The sequence below is a fragment of the Portunus trituberculatus genome, chromosome 50 (genome assembly GCF_017591435.1).
Source record: "Portunus trituberculatus isolate SZX2019 chromosome 50, ASM1759143v1, whole genome shotgun sequence".
Classification (NCBI taxonomy): Eukaryota; Metazoa; Arthropoda; class Malacostraca; order Decapoda; family Portunidae; genus Portunus; species Portunus trituberculatus.
Genome location: NC_059304.1, coordinates 6,580,020 through 6,603,372, shown reverse-complemented (window position 1 = coordinate 6,603,372; position 23,353 = coordinate 6,580,020). Strand labels below are relative to the sequence as shown.

The 23,353-nt window shown below is 41.3% G+C and overlaps 1 protein-coding gene across 5 annotated transcripts in view; it reads right to left on the bottom strand.

Annotated features, from left to right (window-relative positions):
• The window catches only part of LOC123499620 (colorectal mutant cancer protein-like), a 68,281-nt gene that overhangs the window by 4,920 nt on the left and 40,008 nt on the right, over positions 1–23,353 (bottom strand). Inside the window, exons 2-12 of one of the 5 annotated variants that reach the window (XM_045247909.1) lie at positions 11,631–12,143; positions 8,868–8,981; positions 8,362–8,572; positions 5,290–5,402; positions 4,945–5,190; positions 4,468–4,722; positions 3,692–4,338; positions 2,865–3,129; positions 2,458–2,592; positions 1,118–1,305; positions 192–294 (exon numbers count right to left, since the gene is read on the bottom strand). In XM_045247909.1, the coding sequence (XP_045103844.1) occupies positions 192–294; positions 1,118–1,305; positions 2,458–2,592; positions 2,865–3,129; positions 3,692–4,338; positions 4,468–4,722; positions 4,945–5,190; positions 5,290–5,402; positions 8,362–8,572; positions 8,868–8,981; positions 11,631–11,744 (2,391 nt within the window). In that variant the 5' untranslated portion in view covers positions 11,745–12,143. Of the gene's footprint in view, positions 1–191; positions 295–1,117; positions 1,306–2,457; positions 2,593–2,864; positions 3,130–3,691; positions 4,339–4,467; positions 4,723–4,944; positions 5,191–5,289; positions 5,403–8,361; positions 8,573–8,867; positions 8,982–11,630; positions 12,174–23,353 lie in introns of all 5 variants that reach the window. The other 4 variants (XM_045247910.1, XM_045247912.1, XM_045247911.1 and 1 more) reach the window with 4 other exon arrangements.

The following is a 23,353-nucleotide window of genomic DNA, read 5'->3' as shown; positions in this document are numbered from 1 at the left end:
TATCATGCTGTAAATCAACAATCAATATGGTACTGCACACATAATCATGAGTAGCTAGTGCAAGACTTTCAACAAAATGTATTGGTATTCACCCATTGAAAGACATACAAATCGGTATCATAACCATAAGCAATATTTCATATTCAGAGAATGTAAGTTCCTCATTCACTGTTAAGTAGGCTAATGTTTACCTGGTGAGCATGTCTGTCCACCATGCCCATCATCTGCTGTTCCATCCTCTTCACCTTCAGAGCATATTTCTTCTTCAAGCGATCCACAGCAGTGAGAAGAGCTCTGCAGTGTGGACAGACCATTATATTCATTAGTTTGGATGAACTTTTGATTTCTACATAAATATTGACATAGTTGTGAGTAGCACTGCATCAAATGTACAAAAACTGATACAGATTTCTTCTTAGTTACATCTGCAAACATATGAAATATGTAAAGTTGACCATTCTTTACTGGCATATTAATCAGAGATCTTGGGGCAGCTGTACAAAAATTTAAGACCTTTTAAGTGCTAAAGTTCTCTTAGATAGCTCAAGATTAATGATCAAAGCATAAAGGTTTCTTAAAGGCAGCAACAAAGTTTGCTCCAGTACCACCCTTAAACTCTTTTTCATGAACTGTTAGCATTTTATGATGGCAAATTTGTTTTTTCAAAATGAAACTACATGAAATATGCCAAAATACCCATAATAGTAAGTGCACAAAAAGTGGGCCACACTGTTGGTTTGGCAGAATGGAGTTCTTTGTAATGAATGAGCTTGACTGCTCTAAGGCAATGGAAAGAAAATATACTGACCCATTGGACATTCTGCATGCTAATGACAAACACTTGCTCTGTTAACATATGCTCATGTGAATATATTATGCAGCTGTGTCAGAAACTAAACCCACACCTTGCTCAGCAAACTTACAGCTCACTAGCTCTTCCAAATTAACATGAGTGTTAATTGTATAAAGATTCCATGTTGTGGCATTTTTCAGTGTTTCTATTTTATTAGCAAAGCAACTTACATGTCATCAGCTACTGTGGTAATTGTGCCCTTACAACAAAATGCATCCCTAGAATAAAAAGAAAGATCAATAATGATGGTAAATTTCATCTTACCCATTTGCTTTCTTCAGATCATTGATAAACTCCTGTGACTGCATATGTCTAGCCTCTGAATTTTTGGTAACCTTTTCAAGTGTGGTGACCAGGTCCTGTACACGACTCTTGAGCTGCCGTTCACGCCGCAAGGCTTCCATTATTTCAGGGGAGGAAGAGTCAACACCACTGTCACCATCTTCTTTTTCCTAGAATTTTAATAGTAATGTAGCATTTGTTTTTAATGAACATGAGTTGTTCTCTAAAAACAAAATCACAAACTTATTTAGCAAATTAACATTAAGGAATATTTGAGCATAATATATAATTTAATTTTCATTTCAGATCATTATATGAATTTAAGGCAACCAATTCTCTACCAGTGCAGTGGAAAGTAAGAAACTTGTGTCGGACTATGTTTCTGATGGTATATATATATATTATATATATATATATATATATATATATATATATATATATATATATATATATATATATATATATATATATATATATATATATATCGTCGTCGTCGTCGGCTCCCACTCGTGTCCGAGTACTGGGTCCTGTCGTTAGTCAAACGTCTCCTATCTTGATGAGGAAGATAAAGAGAGGTGGAGGAAATGATAGAATGCCAGTCGCTGAGTATATTGTTTTGGGTGGTCGTGGCTGTGCGACGGCCACGCACACACACTTGGCCCACATCGTTTCCACCGCGGCTCAAAACAGATGAGACAGGCAGCTTCTCCGATGTTGGTATATATATATATATATATATATATATATATATATATATATATATATATATATATATATATATATATATATATATATATATATATACACCTGTCCCAAACAGTGGTGTCACAAAGTCAAGTAAATTCATGTTTTTAATTAAATTAAACATATTAATATATGTACTTATTAATTGTTTCATATCAAGAGCTGCAAGAAGACCAAAAGATCTTAGAATGCAATAAGTGAAGATTTTCAGAAGATCTCCTCCGTGTGAAACATTTTCTGCAATGTGACATTACTGCCACTATGGACAGCTTTACCTAATTATGGTTAAATCATGAAGAGAACTGCATAGCTATTCAAAATAGCATGGTATTGACTGAAACAAGCACTATTTAGTACAATGAGATGCCATTTCACATCAGCCTCAAGGATAGAATTTCTTAAATATTTTTCTTTTGTGAAAAATGCTAAGTATGTGCTCTCTCTCTCTCTCTCTCTCTCTCTCTCTCTCTCTCTCTCTCTCTCTCTCTCCCAAAAGAAAGAAAATTAATAATAATAATAATAATAATTTATTCTGAATGATTATCATTGTAAGCATAAATGCAGAGCATCCATATTACCTGATTACCACTTGGTCTGTGCTGTGCCAACTCTGATTTAAGGTGGTCTATGGTAGCACAATAAGCTGCTGCCTGAGCCTCATAGGTGCCCACACGCAGCTCCAGCCCAGCCTTCTCTCTCTCCATAAGATACACCTGGAAAAAATAATTTAACTCATCATATGGAATTAGTAATGTCTAGTTATGTTTTCCTCTATTCTTTATAAAAATACATCAGGCTGTTTTCAAAATTCAGAATATTGCTATCATCATGACAACATTACAATTTTGGAGATGTTTTACAATGATATGGATCATTCTTTGTTGTCAAATATGATATAATGCATAATTGTTATCTAGATGTCTAGTTCCTTGCTTTCTAGATCCTTATCCCACTCATCATATACATAATTATTTTACTACAGTACCTGAGCTCTTAGCTCTGCACGGTCTTCCCGCATTGCAGTAAGCTCTTGCATTAACACTGCATTCTCAAGATCCAGCTTGTGAGCGTCTTGAAGGCTGAGTGGATAATGCTTGGTAAGAGGATCAAGGTGGAGGGATTCCAAAGGCAAGAGGGAGGAGGACACATGACCTCGCTCTTCCTTCAGTTTGTTGATGGTATCTCGAAGCCGCTGCTCCTCCCCTCGGCTTAAATCAGAATCAACACCACTCGATGTTGAGGAAGTAGTGCTGTTGAAAATTGATATGTAGAAATCAGTGAAAATATAGTAGGGCTCTATTAAGAAATTATTGCAAACTTTAGTTAATTCATTTTTCGGAAATATCAATATACATAACAGTTAATTTATCCTGAAAATGTGATAAGAAATATAATCACCAATATGTAATGACCTAAGATATTCCACCTTCTTCAAAATGAGTTCATGTATAAAGTATTGATAAAAACTACAACATGCATGTATTTCTTCCTTCACTATTATTTGATAAGCAAAACATCATTCAAGAAACATGCTAATAGAACAGCAAATATATACTTAGGACTGAAGAAAGAAAACTTCAGTGTTATATGATACAGTATGAGTGTAAATCTATACTTTGCTATCACAAAACATTCTTTCAAATGGATGGTGATTATCAATATGCCTAAGCTATGCTATGCATTGTGTAATCTATTTTGAACATTTTTTTCAAGGGCATATGCTTTTCATAAGAACTCCAGTCTTCACAATTCATTGAAAATTATAAAGATACTACACAGTAATTTGAAGTATCATTGATGTGCCCATCTTACCTTGTGTTATTGCTTGTTCCTGTCTCACTCCAGTTCTCAGTGTCCGAGGGTTGGGCCCCATACCTTTCCAGACGGGAGAGCAGGTGACGTGCAACATTTTCTGTTGATCTCCGCTGTTCTTGGGCTCTTTTTACTAAAGCTACAAGGTCTTCTTGTTCACTGATGCTCCAACCACTACTTGTGCTACCACTGCCAGCACCCTTCACCCCAACACCAGCAGCTTTGCAGCTAGCAAGCAGTAAACCAATTTCACTCTCAAGAAGGGCTACATATACTTCATAGGCCTCTATAGTCTGGTCCAAGTTGGTTACTGCCAGCTGCAGTGCTACTGAATTAGATTCATATTTCCCCATCATAATGCTGAGATGATCACAATGTGATTTAGATTCACTGAGAGTTACAGCTAAGACATCATTCTGAGCTTTTAGATGATCTATTCTTGCATGAAGTCTCTCAATTTCCACTTCAAACTCTTTTAATCTCTCATGGGGTGCCAGTGCTCCTCCAGCAGTAGCAAGAGCATGGTACAGTTCTTGTGCATCACTTTCCTCTTGGACACCTGCCACTAACTGCTCTGCCACAGCAGTGGTCCACACACCTACACTACTCAACTCTGAACCTGTAATTCTCTGGTCACCACTCTCTGCCTGAAGGAGAGAACATTTAATCCAGTCATTATTTGTTACCAAGATATAATGAATTGATTATGTAAGAGTGAGAAAGAGAGGTTTACATATGCTGGTATAACCAAACCTATATAGAATTTTTTCACTTACTCTCTTTAGCCTGACACGTTCTGCTAGCCTGCAAATGATGGGTGTCTCATCCTGGGTAGGTGTGTGGCTCTCTGGAGGCTGTGGAGATGGGGAGGGAGACACTGTGCCAGGCCCAGATCCACTGAGGCCTGATCCTCCTGACACAGTGGTGAAGGCTTGCAGGGGAGCACCTCGCAACCCTCGCACAGTAACTGCATCAGCAACTTGGAGCGCTTGAGGTGGCAAGGCTGGCTGCATTCTTTGATACTCACGTAACTGCAAAATCATAATAGCTACATTTTTGCTTGACATTCATTGAAAATTAAAGAAAGAAAAGTCTGAGGATGAGTTATGTGAATTATTTTGTAATATCATTATTATTAATTGAAGGTTAAATGAATATAAGCAATCCATTCGAATTGGTGTATACAATTTGAATTTTTTTTTCTACTATTTAGAACAAAATATGTAAATAATTAGTATTACTATTCTGTTTACCTTTTTGCAAAGAGCATCCCTTTCTTGCGTTACAGCTACAAGAGTGTTACGATGAGTTGATGCTGCGTGCTGGGCCAGGGCCAGGGCATGCTGCAAACTGTTGTTTTCCTCTCTCAAAGCTTTAACTTCTTCCTCTAGAGCACTGAGAGAGCGACTGTGGTCATCTCCTGAAGCCCTGCAGCTGCTGGTATCTCCGCTACCTCGAGGACACTCGCTCACGTCCAGGTCAGCGATACCCTCTCCAGCCTGAACAAAAGTTTGTGTTGCAATTGATTCATGTTCACCAATTGTATATACATCTATAATTCATGAAATGTTACCAAGAAATTGGCATACTGTACTTGCCTCCACTGCCCTGTCGTCAATGTCACAAGATGTGGAAGCGTCCGTAGCTGTCTGATCTCGTGGCTCCTCCATCTGCTCCTGCTCCTCAGATTCTACAGCCTCACTCGTTGAATCTTATGGTAGAGTTTTCATGAGTAAATCTGTATCACATACTTACTTGAATATGTAATACAAAAGAAGAATTGGTTAGCATTACACAATAGCATACTCCCTTCACAAAACCAACAGTCCAGATGTCTGAGTCTAGAGACATTTTGGGGAGCAATCAATCGGTTTAGGCATCAAGTGTATAGAGCACCAAATATCCTAAGGCTTATTTGCACTCAGGCTGATCTGTCTTGAGGGTCATCTGACCTAGAGCCAGTATGACTTGAATATCAATATATATGCAGTACCAAGTGTCTATAGATCATGCAATACATAATTCAAGAAATTCATTAAAAACATTTGATTGCAGTATTTCAATTAAATCATGGTGTATTACTTATTTTAATAATTTGAACCCTAAATGCATATACATTTCAACCATAACATCTTTATGCCAGAATTACACAGACACACAGACACACACACACACACACACACACACACACACACACACACACACACACACACACACACACACAGGTGTGTTGAGAGGACTGGTCAATGGAAGGATCAGAGACAACATGGGGAAATACACTATTGACACTGGCAATGGAAAATGTGTTAACTCAGTGGGTCAAAGAAGATACTAGGTTTGGAGGAGAGGGAGCATCGTCAAGACTGGACTTGGTCTTTAGTACAGAGCCAATGGTCATTGAGGAGATGAGGGTGGAGTGCCCTTTAGCAAAGAGTGATCATGCAGTTTTGGAGTTCAAGGTGATAGATGAAGAGAAATCTAGAAGAAATGAAGAATATAAAGTGGGAAGATGGAATTATGCCAAGACAGATTTTGGAAACCTAAAGAAATTCTTTCAAGAGACAAATTGGATGAAATTCAAGAGTGCTAAGGAGCAAATGAAAAGTGGAAGGAATTTATAAAAATATACAAAGAAGGTGAGAAAAATTTGTACCAATAAGACAACATAGAAGTTGGAAAGCAGGACTGGTTTAACGATAGATGTGAAAAGGCTAGAACAAGAAAAGAGGATGCATGGAAGAGGTGGAGAAGGAAAAGACGGATTAAGCAGTGGGAAAGTTACAAAAGAGCAAGAAATGAATATGTGTTGATTAGAAGAGAAGAAAGAAAGAAACAAGAAAAGGATATAATTGATAAATGTAAAGACCAACCAAGGCTTTTTACAGACATGTGAACAACAACATCAAAAATAGAGAAAGTATTGAAAGTTTAGAAGTAAATGGAGTATGCAGTGAAGATCCCAGGAAATGGCAGAGGCTATGAATGGATGCTTTCGGAAGGTATTCACAAAGGAGACTGCTTTTGACAAACCACTGGTAATGGAACAGAAAGGGATTATGAAGGAGTTTCAAGTAACTGTGGAGGAGATCAAGAACATGATGGGGAGTTTAGAAGTGAGAAAAGCTGTGGGACCTGATGGGGTATCAGGATGGATTTTAAGAGAATGCAGGGAGCAACTGGCAGAAAAAGTTTGTGAAGTAATTGATGCCTCATTAAGGGAAGGTGTAGTGCCCCAAGACTGGAAAAGAGCTAACATTGTCCCAATCTATAAATCAGGTAACAAGAGAGACCCATTGAACTATAGACCAGTGTCACTTACAAGTGTGGTAGCTAAGATGTGTGAGAGGGTGGTGAAGAATAGATGGACAGACTTCTTGGAGAAAAATGACATACTTTGTGAGTGTCAATTTGGTTTTAGAAAAGGGCGTTCATGCACGACAAACCTGATATGTTACTATTCGAGGGTGATAGATGTAATACAGGAAAGAGATGGTTGGGCTGATGGAATATATCTGGATTTAAAAAAGGCCTTTGATAAGGTACCACACCGGAGACTGATCTGGAAACTTGAAATGGTAGGAGGAGTGCATGGCAGTTTACTAAAATGGATGGAAGACTTTTGGTAGGAAGAGAAATGAGAACAATAATTAAGGACAGACCATCAGAATGGGGATTGGTGGAGAGTGGAGTTCCACAGGGATCAGTGTTGGCACCAGTAATGTTCGCGGTCTACATAAATGACATGGTGGATGGGGTGTCCAGTTATGTGAGCCTATTTGCAGACGATGCAAAATTGTTAAGAAAAGTGAGATGTGACAAAGATTGCGAACTACTCCAGGAAGACTTGGACAGAATATGGAAATGGAGCTGTACATGGCAAATGGAGTTCAACACGACAAAATGCAAGAAAATAGAGTTTGGCAAGAGTGAAAGAAGAATCAGGAGTATGTACAAGATAGGAAATGAAGACATAAAACCAGTCATGAAGAAAAAGACCTTGGGGTGACAATTACCAATGACCTATCGCCAGAGAGACATATAAACAAAATAATTGGAGAAGTATTGAACTTATTGAGGAACATAAGAGTGGCGTTCAGATATTTAGATGAAGAAATGATGAAGAAAATAATTACTGCAATGATAAGACCGAGGCTTGAATATGCAACAATACAGTGGGCTCGAACTTAAAGAAACACATAAGGAAACTAGAGAAAGTACAGAGGGCTGCAACAAAATGGTGCCTGACTTAAGAGATTTGACTTATGAAGACAGACTGAAAAGAATGCAACTTCCAACCCTGGAAAACAGAAGAGAAAGGGGAGACCTGATAGCAATATACAGAGTGATGATTGGCATGGAAAAATGGATAGGGAAGATCTGTGTATGTGGAATGAAAGAATGTCGAGAGGGCATGGGAAAAAACTAAAATGGCCACTTATAGGAGAGATGTGAAAAATATAGCTTCCTCATAGAAGGGTGGAAGCATGGAATAGTTTAGACGTGGAAGTGGTCAACGCAAGGAATATTCATGATTTTAAGAAAAAGCTGGACATTAATAGATATGGAGCGGGACAACACGAGCATAGCTCTTTTCCGTATGTTACAATTAGGTAAATACACACACACACACACACACACACACACACACACACACACACACACACACACACCGGTAGCATCATGCTGTTCGTGTGAAAGTTCTGACTGGGAATATTCTTCAGCCACAACTTCTTCTTCAGCAATGACATTGATTCGCTGTTGTTCGATCTTCCGGGAGAGTTCAGCGATCACAGAGTGTAGCTCGGTGAGGCGCTCCTCATAGTGCTGTGCCTGGGAGTCAAGACGATCTTCACTCTCTCGCTCCACCCTCACCTTCTCCAACTGGCAGACACAAAATATCCTTATGTAACAGACAAAGTTACTAAGAAAGAAATTGGTTTTACACTGACAAGAAAATGGTAGTGATCTGGCTATGCAAAGTACTTAAATTATTCTTAAAGACACAAGAAAATATTAAATGTGTATAGTAGTATACAAAAAGACTGAAGATGCAAACACTAAAAAAGGTGGAGGACACAATTAATGAATTAAGTATAAGCTATACAATAATTCAGCTAAACCTGACATCTTTGATACTTGACTGCCTTCTGTCCCCATTTACCAGGAGGATACTCACTTGTGTCACGGTGAGGGTTTTTTCCAGCATGTCTCTCTCCTGGCTCAACACCTTCAGCCTAGACGACAGCTCCAGAATCTCTCCTTTCAGTGACCCCAGCGCTGCCAGGTGCAGCTGCAGAAAAGTTTGAAATATGTCAGTGTCACTTCAAATACAAACCATTCAAATGTGCTCCATTTTCATCTTTCCTCATCTGTTCTTCCTCTCTCTTTCAAACCATTCTTTCCTAAACATTTTCCCTCCACAGTCTTCCTTTACTGCTGTCTTGGAGGACCTTATTACATAAAACTAATGTTTAAAGATTCTACAGTATAGCAATGTGCTGTCTTCCCAGCTTCCAACAATATTTTTTACAGCTTTGCCAGTCAATAACATTCTATTGTCACTCAAAAGCCTAAATTATATTGACATTGAATTATGCCACAGGGGAAGTGCATTGCATAAGAGGGAGGCATATTACCCGGACAATGGAAGAATGCAGTAGACCTTTAAAATTAACTAATGCAAAGACACAGTGGTGAAGTGATAGAGGGGTGAGCAGGGCAAATGCCCCAGGCAAGCGGTGGCATAGTGGATAAGGTGGTGAGCGTGGAATCAGGCAGACATCCATGCATAGGTTCGAATCCCACCACACACCTCTTTCAAGCTATGCCATTTGTCGAGTGGTTTAAAGTAACCTACATGTCACCATGATACCAAGAATCTAGGTTGCTACACCAAAGATGCACTTGGGTGGTGATATGGGCCCTAATATGGGTACCACTAATGGGTGGAAGCTGAACAGCACTTCCTGCATATATTCTTCAAGTATGCCTACTGGTGATATAGGCCATAACATTAAAAAAAAAAAAAAAAAGATCTCAGGAGGTAGCACACGGAAGGTTATTGTGAATATTGATACTCAGACCATTATTTTAGACTTTGCAAAATTGAAGGTGAGCAAAGTATTGATTTAAAGTTCATGTATGTATTATATGATATAGGTATACATAATAAACAAGTATATTATACCTAATCACACATTTTTATTATTTCCAGGGGCAGCATTTTCAGGTTCTGCCCATTGTAAATTTATCTCTCACTACATCACTGCAAGGACACTAGGATCTGCTTCTATTTCCATGACTTATTTAGCTGCAATTTGATTTACCAAAACAAAAATATCTGAAAACTTACAGAAGCAAATTTAAATAAATCTTGCAAAATAGAGATTTGGAAATGATGGTACTAGTATGTACAGTATATTATGTAGTGAAAAATGGAGTGCAAAACCAATAGGTTTATATACATATATATATATATATATATATATATATATATATATATATATATATATATATATATATATATATATATATATATATATACTACAATCCTTTGGTGACAGTATAATTTGTGAGGTGATTTTCTACTCCTGTGTAATTCACTACGGTCGCCTGCTGGTCACCCAGGCAGTCTTCCCCATTACAGAACGAGCTCAGAGCTCATAGACCGATCTTCGGGTAGGACTGAGACCACAACACACTCCACACACCGGGAAAGCGAGGCCACAACCCCTCGAGTTACATCCCGTACCTATTTACTGCTAGGTGAACAGGGGCTACACATTAAGAAGCTTGCCCATTTGCCTCGTCGCGCCGGGACTCGAACCCGGCCCTCTCGATTGTGAGTCGAGCGTGCTAACCACTACACTACGCTGTGTGTGTGTGTGTGTGTGTGTGTGTATGTATGTAATTCATCACGGTGGACTGCTGGTCATCCAGCCAGCCTTCCCCATTACGGAGAGAGCTCAGAGCTCATAGACCGATCTTCGGGTAGGACTGAGACCACAACACACTCCACACACCGGGAAAGCGAGGCCACAATCCTTGGAGTTACATCCCGTACCTACTTACTGCTAAGTGAACAGGGCTACACATTAAGAGGCTTGCCTATTTGCCTTTTTTTTTTTTTCCGTGCCCGGGACTCGAATCCGAGCCTTCTCGGTTGTGGGCCGAATAAGCTAACCGCTACACTAAGCGTGTGTGTGTGTGTGTGTGTGTGTGTGTGTGTGTGTGTGTTTGTTTGTATGTGTGTGTGATTTGATACATAAAAGGGAGCTGATGAAATTTTATGAAAAGTTAGTCTGAAAAGTAATTATTTTTTTTAACGAGAGAGAGAGAGAGAGAGAGAGAGAGAGAGAGAGAGAGAGAGAGAGAGTGATTATTGGAAAACTACTTCGTAAATTCACAGGAGATAACTATACACCATTTGCTATGACTCATAAATGTCAATAAAGCCACCGCAGCCAATCTATAAAACAGCACCAGTCAGCGACCTCACACAAAACACACGAGCTCCCCAAAAACCTGAAGCTTACTTCGAACGACTCAAGGTTAAACTTATGAAGGGTTCACTGTACGTCTTTATGGTCAATCAAAATTAAGTAAGACAGAGAAAAGAAATATTTGGAGGTACGTGAAAGACTGCGTAATATCAGTAAGAGAGACTTTTATTTAGAGCTACTATATGTGAAAATTAAAAAGTGTTATTGTCAACAGGAAAAAGAAAATTATGCATAACTTCACTTTACTGGCATGCTCAGTTCTTCTGTCTATCTAATGGAGACCATGACACTTCGGCAACCCTTTCTACGGAGGCACTGGGCATGTCAGTGACTTTGTCTTAAAGATCTCCGACTCACTTTTCTGATAAGTCCATCTTAAATTATCCTAAACGTAAATAGCATGATATTTTTCTTAATTTTCTTTAGCACCGACTTACCTCCTTCTGTGTGCAGCCGTGGGCAGGATCAAGGCTGTGGGCGTAATATTGTTGGGTGGAGGCGGCGCCCTGACCCGCCCCGGAGGGCTCTCGATGCACCGCCCCGGAGGACATGTTCCTCACCCCCAGGATTACTGCCTTGGTTTGCTGGGGCTAAGCTGATGCCCAAAGTATCCCGGGGCCATGAGAGCCCAACGGGAACACTCCAGCAGAGTTCATAATAGGCCAAAGGTCAGGCACGATGGGCACCTCTCCTTCCGCCACTCATCTTTCTTTGTATCGACAGCACCGGCAGCACCGAGAGGGTTTCCTTTTGATTTCACATTGCTTTCTCACTGTTCATTGCGGCCAACTCAAGCGCTGGCCTGGTAAAGTCGTTAACATTTCCACTTCGTCACACTAGCTGCACCTCGCCGTCCACCGTGTTCTCCCGTCCCACTAGTAGTAGTGGTGCTGCTATGGGCGGGGTCGTGAAGTTCGACAACACTTAGAACAACTCCATGACAGCATCAGCTATAATTTTCCGAGGAGACGAATACTTTTCTTAACAATAAAGATAAAAAACTATTTCACACATAATCTGTGACAATGCCAATGGAGATGATGATGACGATGTCAACGAAACCCGCGGCGTGCATTTCTGGGACCAAAGTTTCGGTGGAAGTCACATGTTGGTTTAATAAATTACAATAAATGAAAATTACTTGCATGTGACATTACTTCACTGCAGCACATGGCTGTGAATAATAACTACGCTATTACTGTAGACATTCGCTACTCATAAATTATTCGTACCTATAGCTCCTTCTATATTTGTTCTTACCTATCAAGAACACACACACACACACACACACACGTGTGTGCACGGGCGAAGACGGCAAGCTACGCCTGGCGCCGCCGCTGCTGGTAGCGTCGGGAGATCAAGAGGCTTTTTGTTTACTCGAGATCAGCGAGAGATTATTTTGATGTCCCAAGTGCTTACACGGGACACTGAGTGGCTGGAAAAAAAACACTGACTGGGAAGGGCAGACGAGAAGAGTCAAGTGGCGGCGGAGAGAAACACAAACAGGCGTGTTCTTACAGAACGCACACGAAACACGAACAACTTAAACAACTTCAAACATGCATATCAAAACATAAAAGAAGCGAGAGGGGGACAATATGTAACATGTAAAGCAAATACTCATAAATGTGCGCACACACACACACACACACACACACACACACACACACACACACGCACGCACACGAGAGAGAGAGAGAGAGAGAGAGAGAGAGAGAGAGAGAGAGGCAAATATATATATATGAATCAATACTATAATCCTCTCTAAAAGTTTCGTTTGCTTACGGCTTAAGCGGCTAATGCCGGGCAGCGATCTGATCACATGAGCAGATTTCCTGGTTTTCTGTCCAGTTGTTTGTCCTCGACTCTTTGTTCCTTTATCTTTACTTACATTTCATATAGTCTCTCTCTCACTCTCTCTCTCTCTCTCTCTCTCTCTCTCTCTCTCTCTCTCTCTCTCTCTCTCTCTCTCTCGACTAGTAGGAAGTGAAGCACAAATAGCTTTAAGTAAACGGCTCCTGTTACCTCCCTCGTCTTCCTGGCATTCCCTTCCCTTCCCTTCCCTCTTCCTCTCCCCCTCCCTCTCCTTCTCCCTCTTCCTCGTAGAAATTCTCCATTCTTCTCTCCTCAGTTTTTGTTTTTTCCTCTACCATAGGATCGTATTCGTTTTCCATCTCTCTCTCTCTCTCTCTCTCTCTCTCTCTCTCTCTCTCTCTCTCTCTCATCAATATTGCTGCTACACAACCTTTTCCACTTTTTTTTTTCCCGTTATGAGTTGTTTTGCTCTCTCTCTCTCTCTCTCTCTCTCTCTCTCTCTCTCTCTCCGAAGAAGAAGAAGAAGAAGAAGAAGAAGAAGAAGAAGAAGAAGAAGAAGAAGAAGAAGAAATCAAGAGAGTTTTCGGTGCTCTCTTCCGGCATTTTTTCCATCTCTTTCTCCAGCTTCAATTTCATATTCACTTCCGCTTCTCTTTCTCCTCTCCCGGCTGCATTCATTTGATCTTTCTCTTCCCCTCTCCACTTCTTCTTTCTTCTCCTCTTCCTCTTTCATGTTCCTCGCTCTCTTTCATCAGCCTCCCACTTGCAGCCAACACTTTTGTTTCGGTCACATTCAGCAAGTTAATTGGTATTTTCTTTATTTATTTCACTTATTCATTTTTCTTTTTATTGCTCTTGTTACTTCCTTTATTAGTATCACGCCATCTTACTGCGACCTCCTCCTACGCATCCTCCTCTTTCTCCCTGGTTTTTTTCCTCCTGCTCTCTACATCTTTGTATATTTTCGCAAACTTCTAATCTTGGCGCCCACAAAGCCCTCCCAGGAATGTTTTGTTTATCCATTCGCGTATTCTTACATCCTGCGTTTCCTATTTTCAATCCCCAATTTTGTTCTTATTTGTTCCCAAGATTGTGGCAATAATAGTTGGCTTCATGAGGATATCTTCTGCTACTGCTTTGCTTATGGTCATATCTCTCTCTCTCTCTCTCTCTCTCTCTCTCTCTCTCTCTCTGGTGGTGAGTATTTATTTTCCCAGCCATCGCTCGGCTCTAACTCTAGTGTTTGGGGATCAGGTGGTCATGAACAGAAATAACCAATGGCTGCGTTTACCTCCATTTCTTCCCTTCAGCTCTCCCCTCTCTCCTTACCTCTCCCTCCCGCTCTCCATTCCGCCTCTCCCTTCCTGCATTTTTTTTTTTCTTCTTCTTCTTTCAAGTTTCCTGTACCTGCTCCTTACCAGAGTCTTACGTTCTTTTTTTTTTTCACTCCTTGCTGCTTTTTGCTCATTTTCTTTCCTCTTTGGGTTTCCTTCACTAAACTTGAATTTCCGATGTAATGTTGGTTTGTTCCCGCACTTTATTTGACTTCATTCAGGACACGATGACGTTATCCATTGTGAAATCTATGAAACTTATCATTTTCTCGCATGGAGATGTATAAATCCAAATGAATGTTTTGTTTGTGTGTGTGTGTGTGTGTGTGTGTGTGTGTGTGTGTGTGTGTGTGTGTGTGTGTGTGTGTGTTCTCCATGAATCCCTGTATATTACGGTTTTATCAGTCACTCGAAATCAACTAATTACAGCCAGTCGGAGGAAGCAAGGTGGCTGTACAGACTCAAAGTGAATAACGCAAGCAGGTCGGTCTCTAATGTGAGGACTGATGAATAAGTAATGAGGCCAGAATGAGGTGGAGAGAGAGGGAGAAAGAGAGAGTGGGGGTGAGGAAGAGAAGGGGAGAGAGAGAGAGAGAGAGAGAGAGAGAGAGAGAGAGAGAGAGAGAGAGAGAGAGAGAGAGAGAGAGAGAGAGAGAATTTTTCCACTTATCACTCCCGTCCTTCTTCAATCTACGTATCTCCCCATCTTCTTCTCTCTCTATTCAGTCATTCTTTATCTATCCGCCCCGATCCTCTATCCACTATTCAGCTTCTTCTCGTAGGGCCAAACATCCCCTCAGCGGCAGGCACAAGCAGCACACAAACACTTGCTCGTCTTTCCCCTTCCTCTCCCTTCCTCTCCGATAATCATCTCCCCTCAAATCAATCGTTTCTTCACTCACACAACTCTCAACGCAGTTTTTTTTTTTTTTTTTTATTTCAACTCTCTCTCTCTCTCTCTCTCTCTCTCTCTCTCTCTCTCTCTCTCTCTCTCTCTCTGGCCGGTAAACATGCGTGCAAATTAACATATTTTCTCCCCTCGTACGCACCATCTTCCTTAAACCATCAGTCTCCTCTTTTTCTTCCCTTTTTATCACTTATCCCTCTTCCTTCTTTCCTTTCATCCTTCCTCTCTCATTTTCCGTCCATTCTCCGAAATTAAGATCCAATTTTGAAACTTTAGCAAAATTCATTTATCGCTTAGCTCCATGCATGAGTCTCGGGTGTTCATTAATATTCTTTATCAATCTTTCTCACCTTTTTCGTACACTAAGCGTCAAAATGACTGACGAGGGTAAAGCAAGAAAGAACGACGGTCGGAGGAAGGAAGGAAAGATGGAAAAAAGATAAGAGGAGGAAAAGAAGACGCAAAAAGAAAATATGAAGGAAGAAATGGATAAAACGAGAAGAGAGAGAGAGAGAGAGAGAGAGAGAGAGAGAGAGAGAGAGAGAGAGAGAGAGAGAGAGAGAGAGAGAGAACACTACACAATACTGCTTAATAAAAACAAAATCTCTCCGTCTAAAGAATGCAATAAAAAAAAACACTAAGATTTTTCGGCAATGGTGAATCAGTAAGAAGGAAAAAAAAAAAAAGAATACATGAATAAGGCGGGCACAACACATTCATGGTAGGAAGAGAAAACTGCAAGAAAAGAAGAAAGATAAAACAGGCTTTAAAATACTGCACCCTTTTTTTTATTAGGTGGGGTCATACATTGTGTATTATGACCTAGACAATGCCTGTCTTAACGTGGGGGGCGAGGAGAAGCTCGGGTTGGGGAGGGAGAGAGCAGGGAGAGGGAGGGTAAGGAGAGGTAAAGAGGGAGCTGTGAGAGGAAGTGGCAGGGGAAGGGGGGAGGGGCAGGTATAGAGCGTGATGTGTGAAGGCAGGTAGAGATGGAGAGAGGAAGCCAGGGAAGCAGCTTAAGAAAAAAAAAAAAGAGGAAAGCGAGGAAGAGAGAAAGAGACAGGGAGGGAGGGAGGGAGAGAGGGAAAGAGGGAGAAAGCTTAAGAAAAAAAAGGGTGAGAAAAGAAAGTTTAGGAAATTGGGAGAGGGAGAAAGATAAAGGAGAGAAGGAAAGTGGAAGCTTAGGAAATAGGAAGAGAGACGGAGAAAGGAGAGAGGGAAGAAGAAAACCCAGGAAATAAGGAGGGAAAGGAAGAAAAAGGAGGAAAAGCATTAAATGAAGTCAAGGAAGGAAGGAAGGAAGGTGTGAGGGAGGGAGAGAGGGATAGAGGGAAAGGAGGAGGAACTGGAGAAGCGAAAGAAAGCAAGAGAGGGAGTGTGCCAAGAGGAAGAGAGGGAAAAGTGAGGAGAAGAGGAGGAGGAAGGAGTTAAGAGTGTGAGGAGAAAATGTGACAGAGAAAAGGATTTATGATGCACGAGAAGACGAAAGAAAGGAGAGTACAAGAGTGATTATATATGAAAAAGATAAATTAATGAGAGAGAGAGAGAGAGAGAGAGAGAGAGAGAGAGAGAGAGAGAGAGAGAGAGAGAGAGAGAGAATCGATTTAACTTGTAACATCCTTTCTAGAGGTAAGCCAACAAACACCTTTCTCCCCTAACTTCCCTTCAAAAAAAAAAAAAAAGATAAAAGAAAAAAAAAAAAAAAAGAAAAAGTTCCCTGTCCAAAAACAACGTACTAAATCCCCAACGAAAAATGGCGTCTCTCCCTCCCCACTCTTCTTCCTCTTCCTCTTCCTCCTGCTCCTCATCCTTTTCCTGCTCCCCCTGCTCCCTCACTATCTTATCCTCGACAGAAACATAGGAGCGAAGTGGCGGACCATAACTCAAGGGAACGACTACTGGACGACGTGTCACCTTGTCGACGAGGGCGAGGGAGCGAAAATGAGGGAAGGAAGGAATGAAAGGAGGGACGAAGGGGCCGCGTGAGGGGAGGTGAGGGGAGAGGAGATAAGAGATGCGAGATAGGAAATACGTGAATCGAAGAATAGTCGTCGAAATATCATAGGAATAGGATGATTTTTAGAGTTTTAACGATTAAGGCTTGTTGGACGAGTGAGGGAAGGAGTTTACTGTGATGTGAGTGAGTGAGTGAGTGCGTGTTTCGAGGCAATGATGGGTCAGTTAGAGATGATTCACGTTCATTGAATCAGTGTCACCAGCTGTCAAGAGCCGGTAAGAAAGTTGAGTATCAGTGTCTGCTCTCTCTCTCTCTCTCTCTCTCTCTCTCTCTTCACAGGCGCCACATTCCCGCACTACCACACCACCGAATCCACTCAGAACCTCCTCCACACCGTCACAAACATTCCCCGACGTGCCTCACATACCACCACTCCACCCTTCTCATGCACCACCGCCACTACCGCCGCCACCACGTTCCCACCACACTCCCGTCGTTGGGTTCATTCCGGCCAGATCCCGACCATTCCCCCACAATCTCCTCGTCTCATCCCCAACCCCACTCCCGTCTACCACCGCACCGCCGCACCTCAACCCCGTGCCAACTCGTAACTTCGTCTCCACAACCTTATCATCTGTGAGGAAGGTTTAATTTTCTCCCGACATTTATTCGTTCGTGTCCTGTAAACTACTGACGACAGATCTCCACAAATTATGGTTTATCACTCATCGGTACTCGTAATAAAGAGTGTGCTGTCTTCGTATGACATAGCCACGCACGCATGTAAAACACACACACACACACACACACACACACACACACACACCAAGCAAGCATATAATGAAAGAATATCTATGCATCTGCTTGTTAGTTTATTTTTCTAGATCGAAAAGATTACAAAAGAAAAACAAACCATCTGAAGTGTGTGTGTGTGTGTGTGTGTGTGTGTGTGTGTGTGTGTGTGTGTGTGTATGGGCATGGTGCCACCTGTAAATGCTCAAGTACAGGTGAGCTGCAGCGTCACAAGTGGCACCCGATGCTCGCCAGGTTGGCACACACCTCAGCCAAGTTACTGAACTGTCACACAGGCACCCTCGCACCCTAGTTTAGCGTCTCTCTCTCTCTCTCTCTCTCTCTCTCTCTCTCTCTCTCTCTCTCTCTCACACACACACATAGCAATTCCAGATACAAAGTAACATATTGCCTCACTTTCTCTTCTCACCCATCATCGTCATCATCATCATTACCATAGCTACATCGGTGAATATCGAATCTTTACCACCTGCTCCTCCCTCATAACGGAAATCTGAAATCATTCCCTCGTAAGTCTTTTCTTACCATCATTTGTTTCTACCTTCAAATAATTTTAGTTACTTTGTCTTTCACGTAAACTCCATTTCTCCTTGTCACTTTCTTTCACGAAGTCCAGTTCGAATAAAGTTACGTGCCAAATTCTTATCCGAGTTGGAAAAGACACGACGAAAAAGAGGGAAGAGAAGGAAAAGAAGAAAAATAAGAGGAGCAGGTTGGTAAAAGATTTTATCGTTACTGAAACTCCTTGGAGCTGACAGGAGGAAAAGAGGAAAAAATAGGAGAGGAAAGAAAGTCCAATTTAAAATGGACTTACGACTTTGGAGATTCTCACACATAATGAAAAGTGAGTGAGCACAAACTCGAGGTGTGAGATAGAGGCAAATAATACTAATAAAAAAACAGATAATTGCCTGCTTCTCCTCTTTCTAAAATAAAGAGGAAAGTTTACCCTAATAAACATTTCGAGTTGAATAACAGTTAAGAAACAGTTTTTATTGTCGTTGTCGTCTCTCTCTCTCTCTCTCTCTCTCAGCGCCAGAGGGAAGAAGCGTGACAGGTTTAATTATTAATAAATGGCCTTTCGACCCTACTCGACTCCTGCACCTAATCTTGGGTAATACTCCCCTCCCCCTCTGCGGCACACAGAAGACGAGGAAAAGGCAGAGAGGCGGAGGACGAGGAGGAATAACAGATGAAGAAAGAAAGAAAAGAAGAAAGGAAGGAATAAAAGAAGGAAGGAAGAAATAAAAAAGTAAGGTAGGAAGAAGAAAAAGAAGAAGAAGAAAGATGATATTGATAATGATGAACAGGGATTGAAAGAGAAGAAAAGACGAAAAGAAGAAAATAAAAACAAATAAAAAGACCATAAATAAAAGCAACACCACTACTACCACTACCACAGATATCACCACCACCACCACCACCACCACCACTACCACCACCATCACCACCACCACCACCAACAACAACAACAACAACATTAACAACAGCAATAACAACAACATCACCACCACCAGCACCACCAACAACAACAACATTAACAACAACAATAACAACAACAACATCACCACCACCACCACCACCACCACCACCACCAACATTAACAACAGCAATAACAACAACATCACCACCACCACCACCAACAACAACAACAACATTAACAACAGCAGTAACAACAACAACATCAACAACAAAAAAGAACAACAAGAAATTACTACACTACGAACCATAACATCAACAACTCAAGAGAGAGAAAGTCAGAACTGAAGAATGAAAGCTCAACAACAACAACAACAACAACAACAACAACAACAACAACAACAACAACAACAAGAACGACAACAACAACGACAAATCATTAACAGTTCCACGTTAATCTCGCGTCTCACATTACGCCATCAATTACCACGATTCTAAAAGCCTGTCAGAACAACCAATAAGATTTTTAATAAGTCCTTCCCTCGGCAGATTGCAGCGTATCAGTGACGGATGAACGGCGGTATTGAAAGGCGACCACTTAGACCAGAGGCGAGAATGAAGGCAGTTCAGTTCCCAAGAAGCAGTGATGAGGATGAAGATGAGGAGGATTAGAACTAGGAGGAGGAGAGATAAGAGGGATGAGGAGGAACAGGAGGAGGAGGAAGAGGACAAGGACAGTAAACACAGTGATAAATAATCCACTTTTCTCGACCTTATTCATTTACTTTTGCATTAAGAATCGAGTAAATGGATCTTGATTTTTTTTTCCAGTATTTTTAACAGAATTATCTTTTTTCTTTTTGTTTTTCCTTCTTTATTTGTAATATTAAGCCAACCTCCATCAAAAACATAAAGAATAAAAGAAGCGGACTCTACAGTAATACACTATGTTCCCCTCATTTCCTATGCATTTCCATGAGATAATAATATTCAGCCCTGTAAAATACATTCCTGCGCCAGGGTTCAGCGGGTCCCTCTCCACCAGCCTTATGGGAGACAAAGGAAAGGAGGCCGTGGTGCGTGAGGCTGCTAAGCTCATCCTTCCTCCTGCAGCGCCTACACGTGTAACTCAAGACGGCAGCTCACACAGGCTTTTTCCATCTCTAGAGGAGGAAGAAGGGGTGAGATCCTTGCTTTATGTATCTTTCCCTGCTTCTCCTTTCTTTCCTATTTCTCTCCTGTTTGTTCCTTGGTTTATCTCTCTCTCTCTTTTTTTCTCTCTTTCTCCTTTCTTTATCTGCTTTCTCTCTAATTCGTTTCTTGGTTTATTTTTTTTATTTTCTCATGGTTTCTTCTTTCTGTATTTTTTTATCAGTTCCTGTTTTTTTTATCTTATTTTTTCCTCTTAGTGTTCCTTCTATGTCTCTCTTCTTTTCTATTTTTCCTTTGATTTCTCTTTTCTCAATATTTTCGCTCTTTTCTCTGCTTTCTGTCCCACATTTCCCACCCTCCTCTTCGTCTTTCCCTTTTCCTTCCTTCCTACGTATATTCTCAAGGTAGTTAATATTTATAGGGCAAGAATATGATAGCGATGCCTATGCAAGATGATTCACTGGTCTTCTCAGTTATATATAATTCTCTCTCTCTCTCTCTCTCTCTCTCTCTCTCTTGCTTCGTAATATATTCATTTTCTTAACTCGTTTATTTGATCTTTTTTTCGTGCAATCATTCTGTCTTAGAGAAACAAATAAGGAAGACGGAAAATCAGAAGAGAAATTAACTTTGCCATCCTATTAATTTGATTCTTAAAGCTGAAGGCGGTGGTGTTGCTGGTGTTGCTGGTGGTGATGGTGGTGGTGGTGGTGATGGCGCTGAGGGTGGTGGTGGTGGTGGTGGTGTTGGTGGTGGTGGTGGTGGTGATGGCGCTGGTGGTGGTGGTGGTGGTGGTGGTGATGGTGGTGAGGGTGGTGGTGATGGCGCTGGGGGTGGTGGTGGTGGTGTTGCTGGTGGTGATGGTGGTGGTGGTTGTGATGGTTAAGGTAATAGTTTATTATTACTCGTAACATTTACAAGGAAAGAAGATCTTGTTTAATCGTAGTGCTCTCTCTCTCTCTCTCTCTCTCTCTCTCTCTCTCTCTCTCTCTCTCTCTCTCTCTCTCTCTCTCTCTCTCTCTCTCTCTCTTTAATGCCTTACTAGCTGCCAGATCTTTCCTCCGTCAGACATGCTTCTCCTCCTGCATAACCACTTCTTATCTCCATTCCTCCACTCTCCTCCTCCTCTTCCTCTTCCTCCTCCTCTTCCTCTACTCTCCTTTCCCTCCGTACCTCCATCTCCCTCCCTCCTCCATTCCCCCATCTTTCTCTTCCTCTCTCCCTCGCTACCTCCATCCTACTCCCTTATCCTCTACAACTTTCCTCCATCTCCTCCCTCCTTTCCTCACTTTCCTCCTCTCCCTCCCTTCCTCTCTCTTAAGTGTCTTGACCCTCTACTTGCTCACTCTCTCTCCCTTCTTCTCTCCCTCCTTCATCCTTCCAAGTGCCTCACCCCTTTACAAACACCCCTCTCCCCCTCTCTCTACCCCCCCTCCACTCTCATTCCCTTCCTTTCTTTCCTTCTTTATTTCTCTCTTTTCTCTTTCCCCTCTATTACAAACCTTTCATCCCACTCTTTCTGTCACTCTCAATTTATCCCTCACATTTTATTTATTTATTTATTTTTGTCGTGTTTCCTTCCATCTACTCCATGTTTTGTTTGGTACAAGAACTTTCATTTTGTAATTGTTTGATTTCCTTTTGTTTTTTTTCATATTTCCTCCTTTCATGTGTTGTTTGTTATGGACTGATATTTTCTTTCCTTTTTGTGGGATATTGTTTTCATCCTTCGTTTTTTTTTCGTATCTTGGAGCTCGTCTATGTTGTTATTCCTCTCTCTCTCTCTCTCTCTCTCTCTCTCTCTCTCTCTCTCTCTCTCTCTCTCTCTCTCTCTCTCTCTTCCCTGACAGCAGACCTCCAGCAGACTCTCCTGTATTGTTTAAAGAGTTGTTCCCTTCTCCCTTTTTGTTTTGTTTTTCTTTTTAGCTTTTTATTCAGGCTTGGCGTTGTGGGTTGCCAGCTCTGACTTTAATCTCCCGTTTTCACCTCGTGTTTTAGGACAGGTTTATTTTTCACTGCCACTACGTATACTCTCTTTATTTCTCGTTTGCGTCCCTGCCTTAGCAAATCGAAGAGACGATGGAAGAAGAGGAGGAGGAGGAGGAGGAGGAGATTCATTCCATGGTTATATTTGGTGTGACGGGAAAATGTTCCAATCAGTTCTAGGCGGACCAGAGGGTAATGGTCCGTGGGGCGGGTGAGGAGAAGGGAGAGAGAGAGAGAGAGAGAGAGAGAGAGAGAGAGAGAGAGAGAGAGAGAGAGAGAGAGAGAGAGAGGGTGGGAGGCAGGAAAGGCGAGGTGAAGTGAGGTAAGAGTGGGTAAGGAAAGAAAGGGAGACGGAGAAACAGATGACGTGAAGGAGGAGGAGTGGCTGGTAGACGAGGAGGAGGTGAAGGAGGAGATGGAGGCGGAGGAGAACTGGGAGGCAGAGATGACTAGAGCAGGTCAGTGAAAGGCAATGGAAAAAAACAAGTTACAACAATGTTAAATAAACACATCAAGTTAGTCTGACAAAATAAACAATTCACCTCAGTGGACTAGAAACGCTTTATGAAATCAAAGAATAAAAAATGGAAGAGAATAAAAAAAAAAAAAAAAGACAAATGGACGAAGGTCGATAGACGAACGTTATTTGGTGCAAACAGTGTAAAAAAAAAAAGGAAAAAAAAAACAAGAAAAAAAAATTGTAAGAAACTCTAATTCCTACGAAAGTAGAAAAAATAAAGTAATGAAAACGGAGCAAGACAGTGGAGGAGGAGGAGG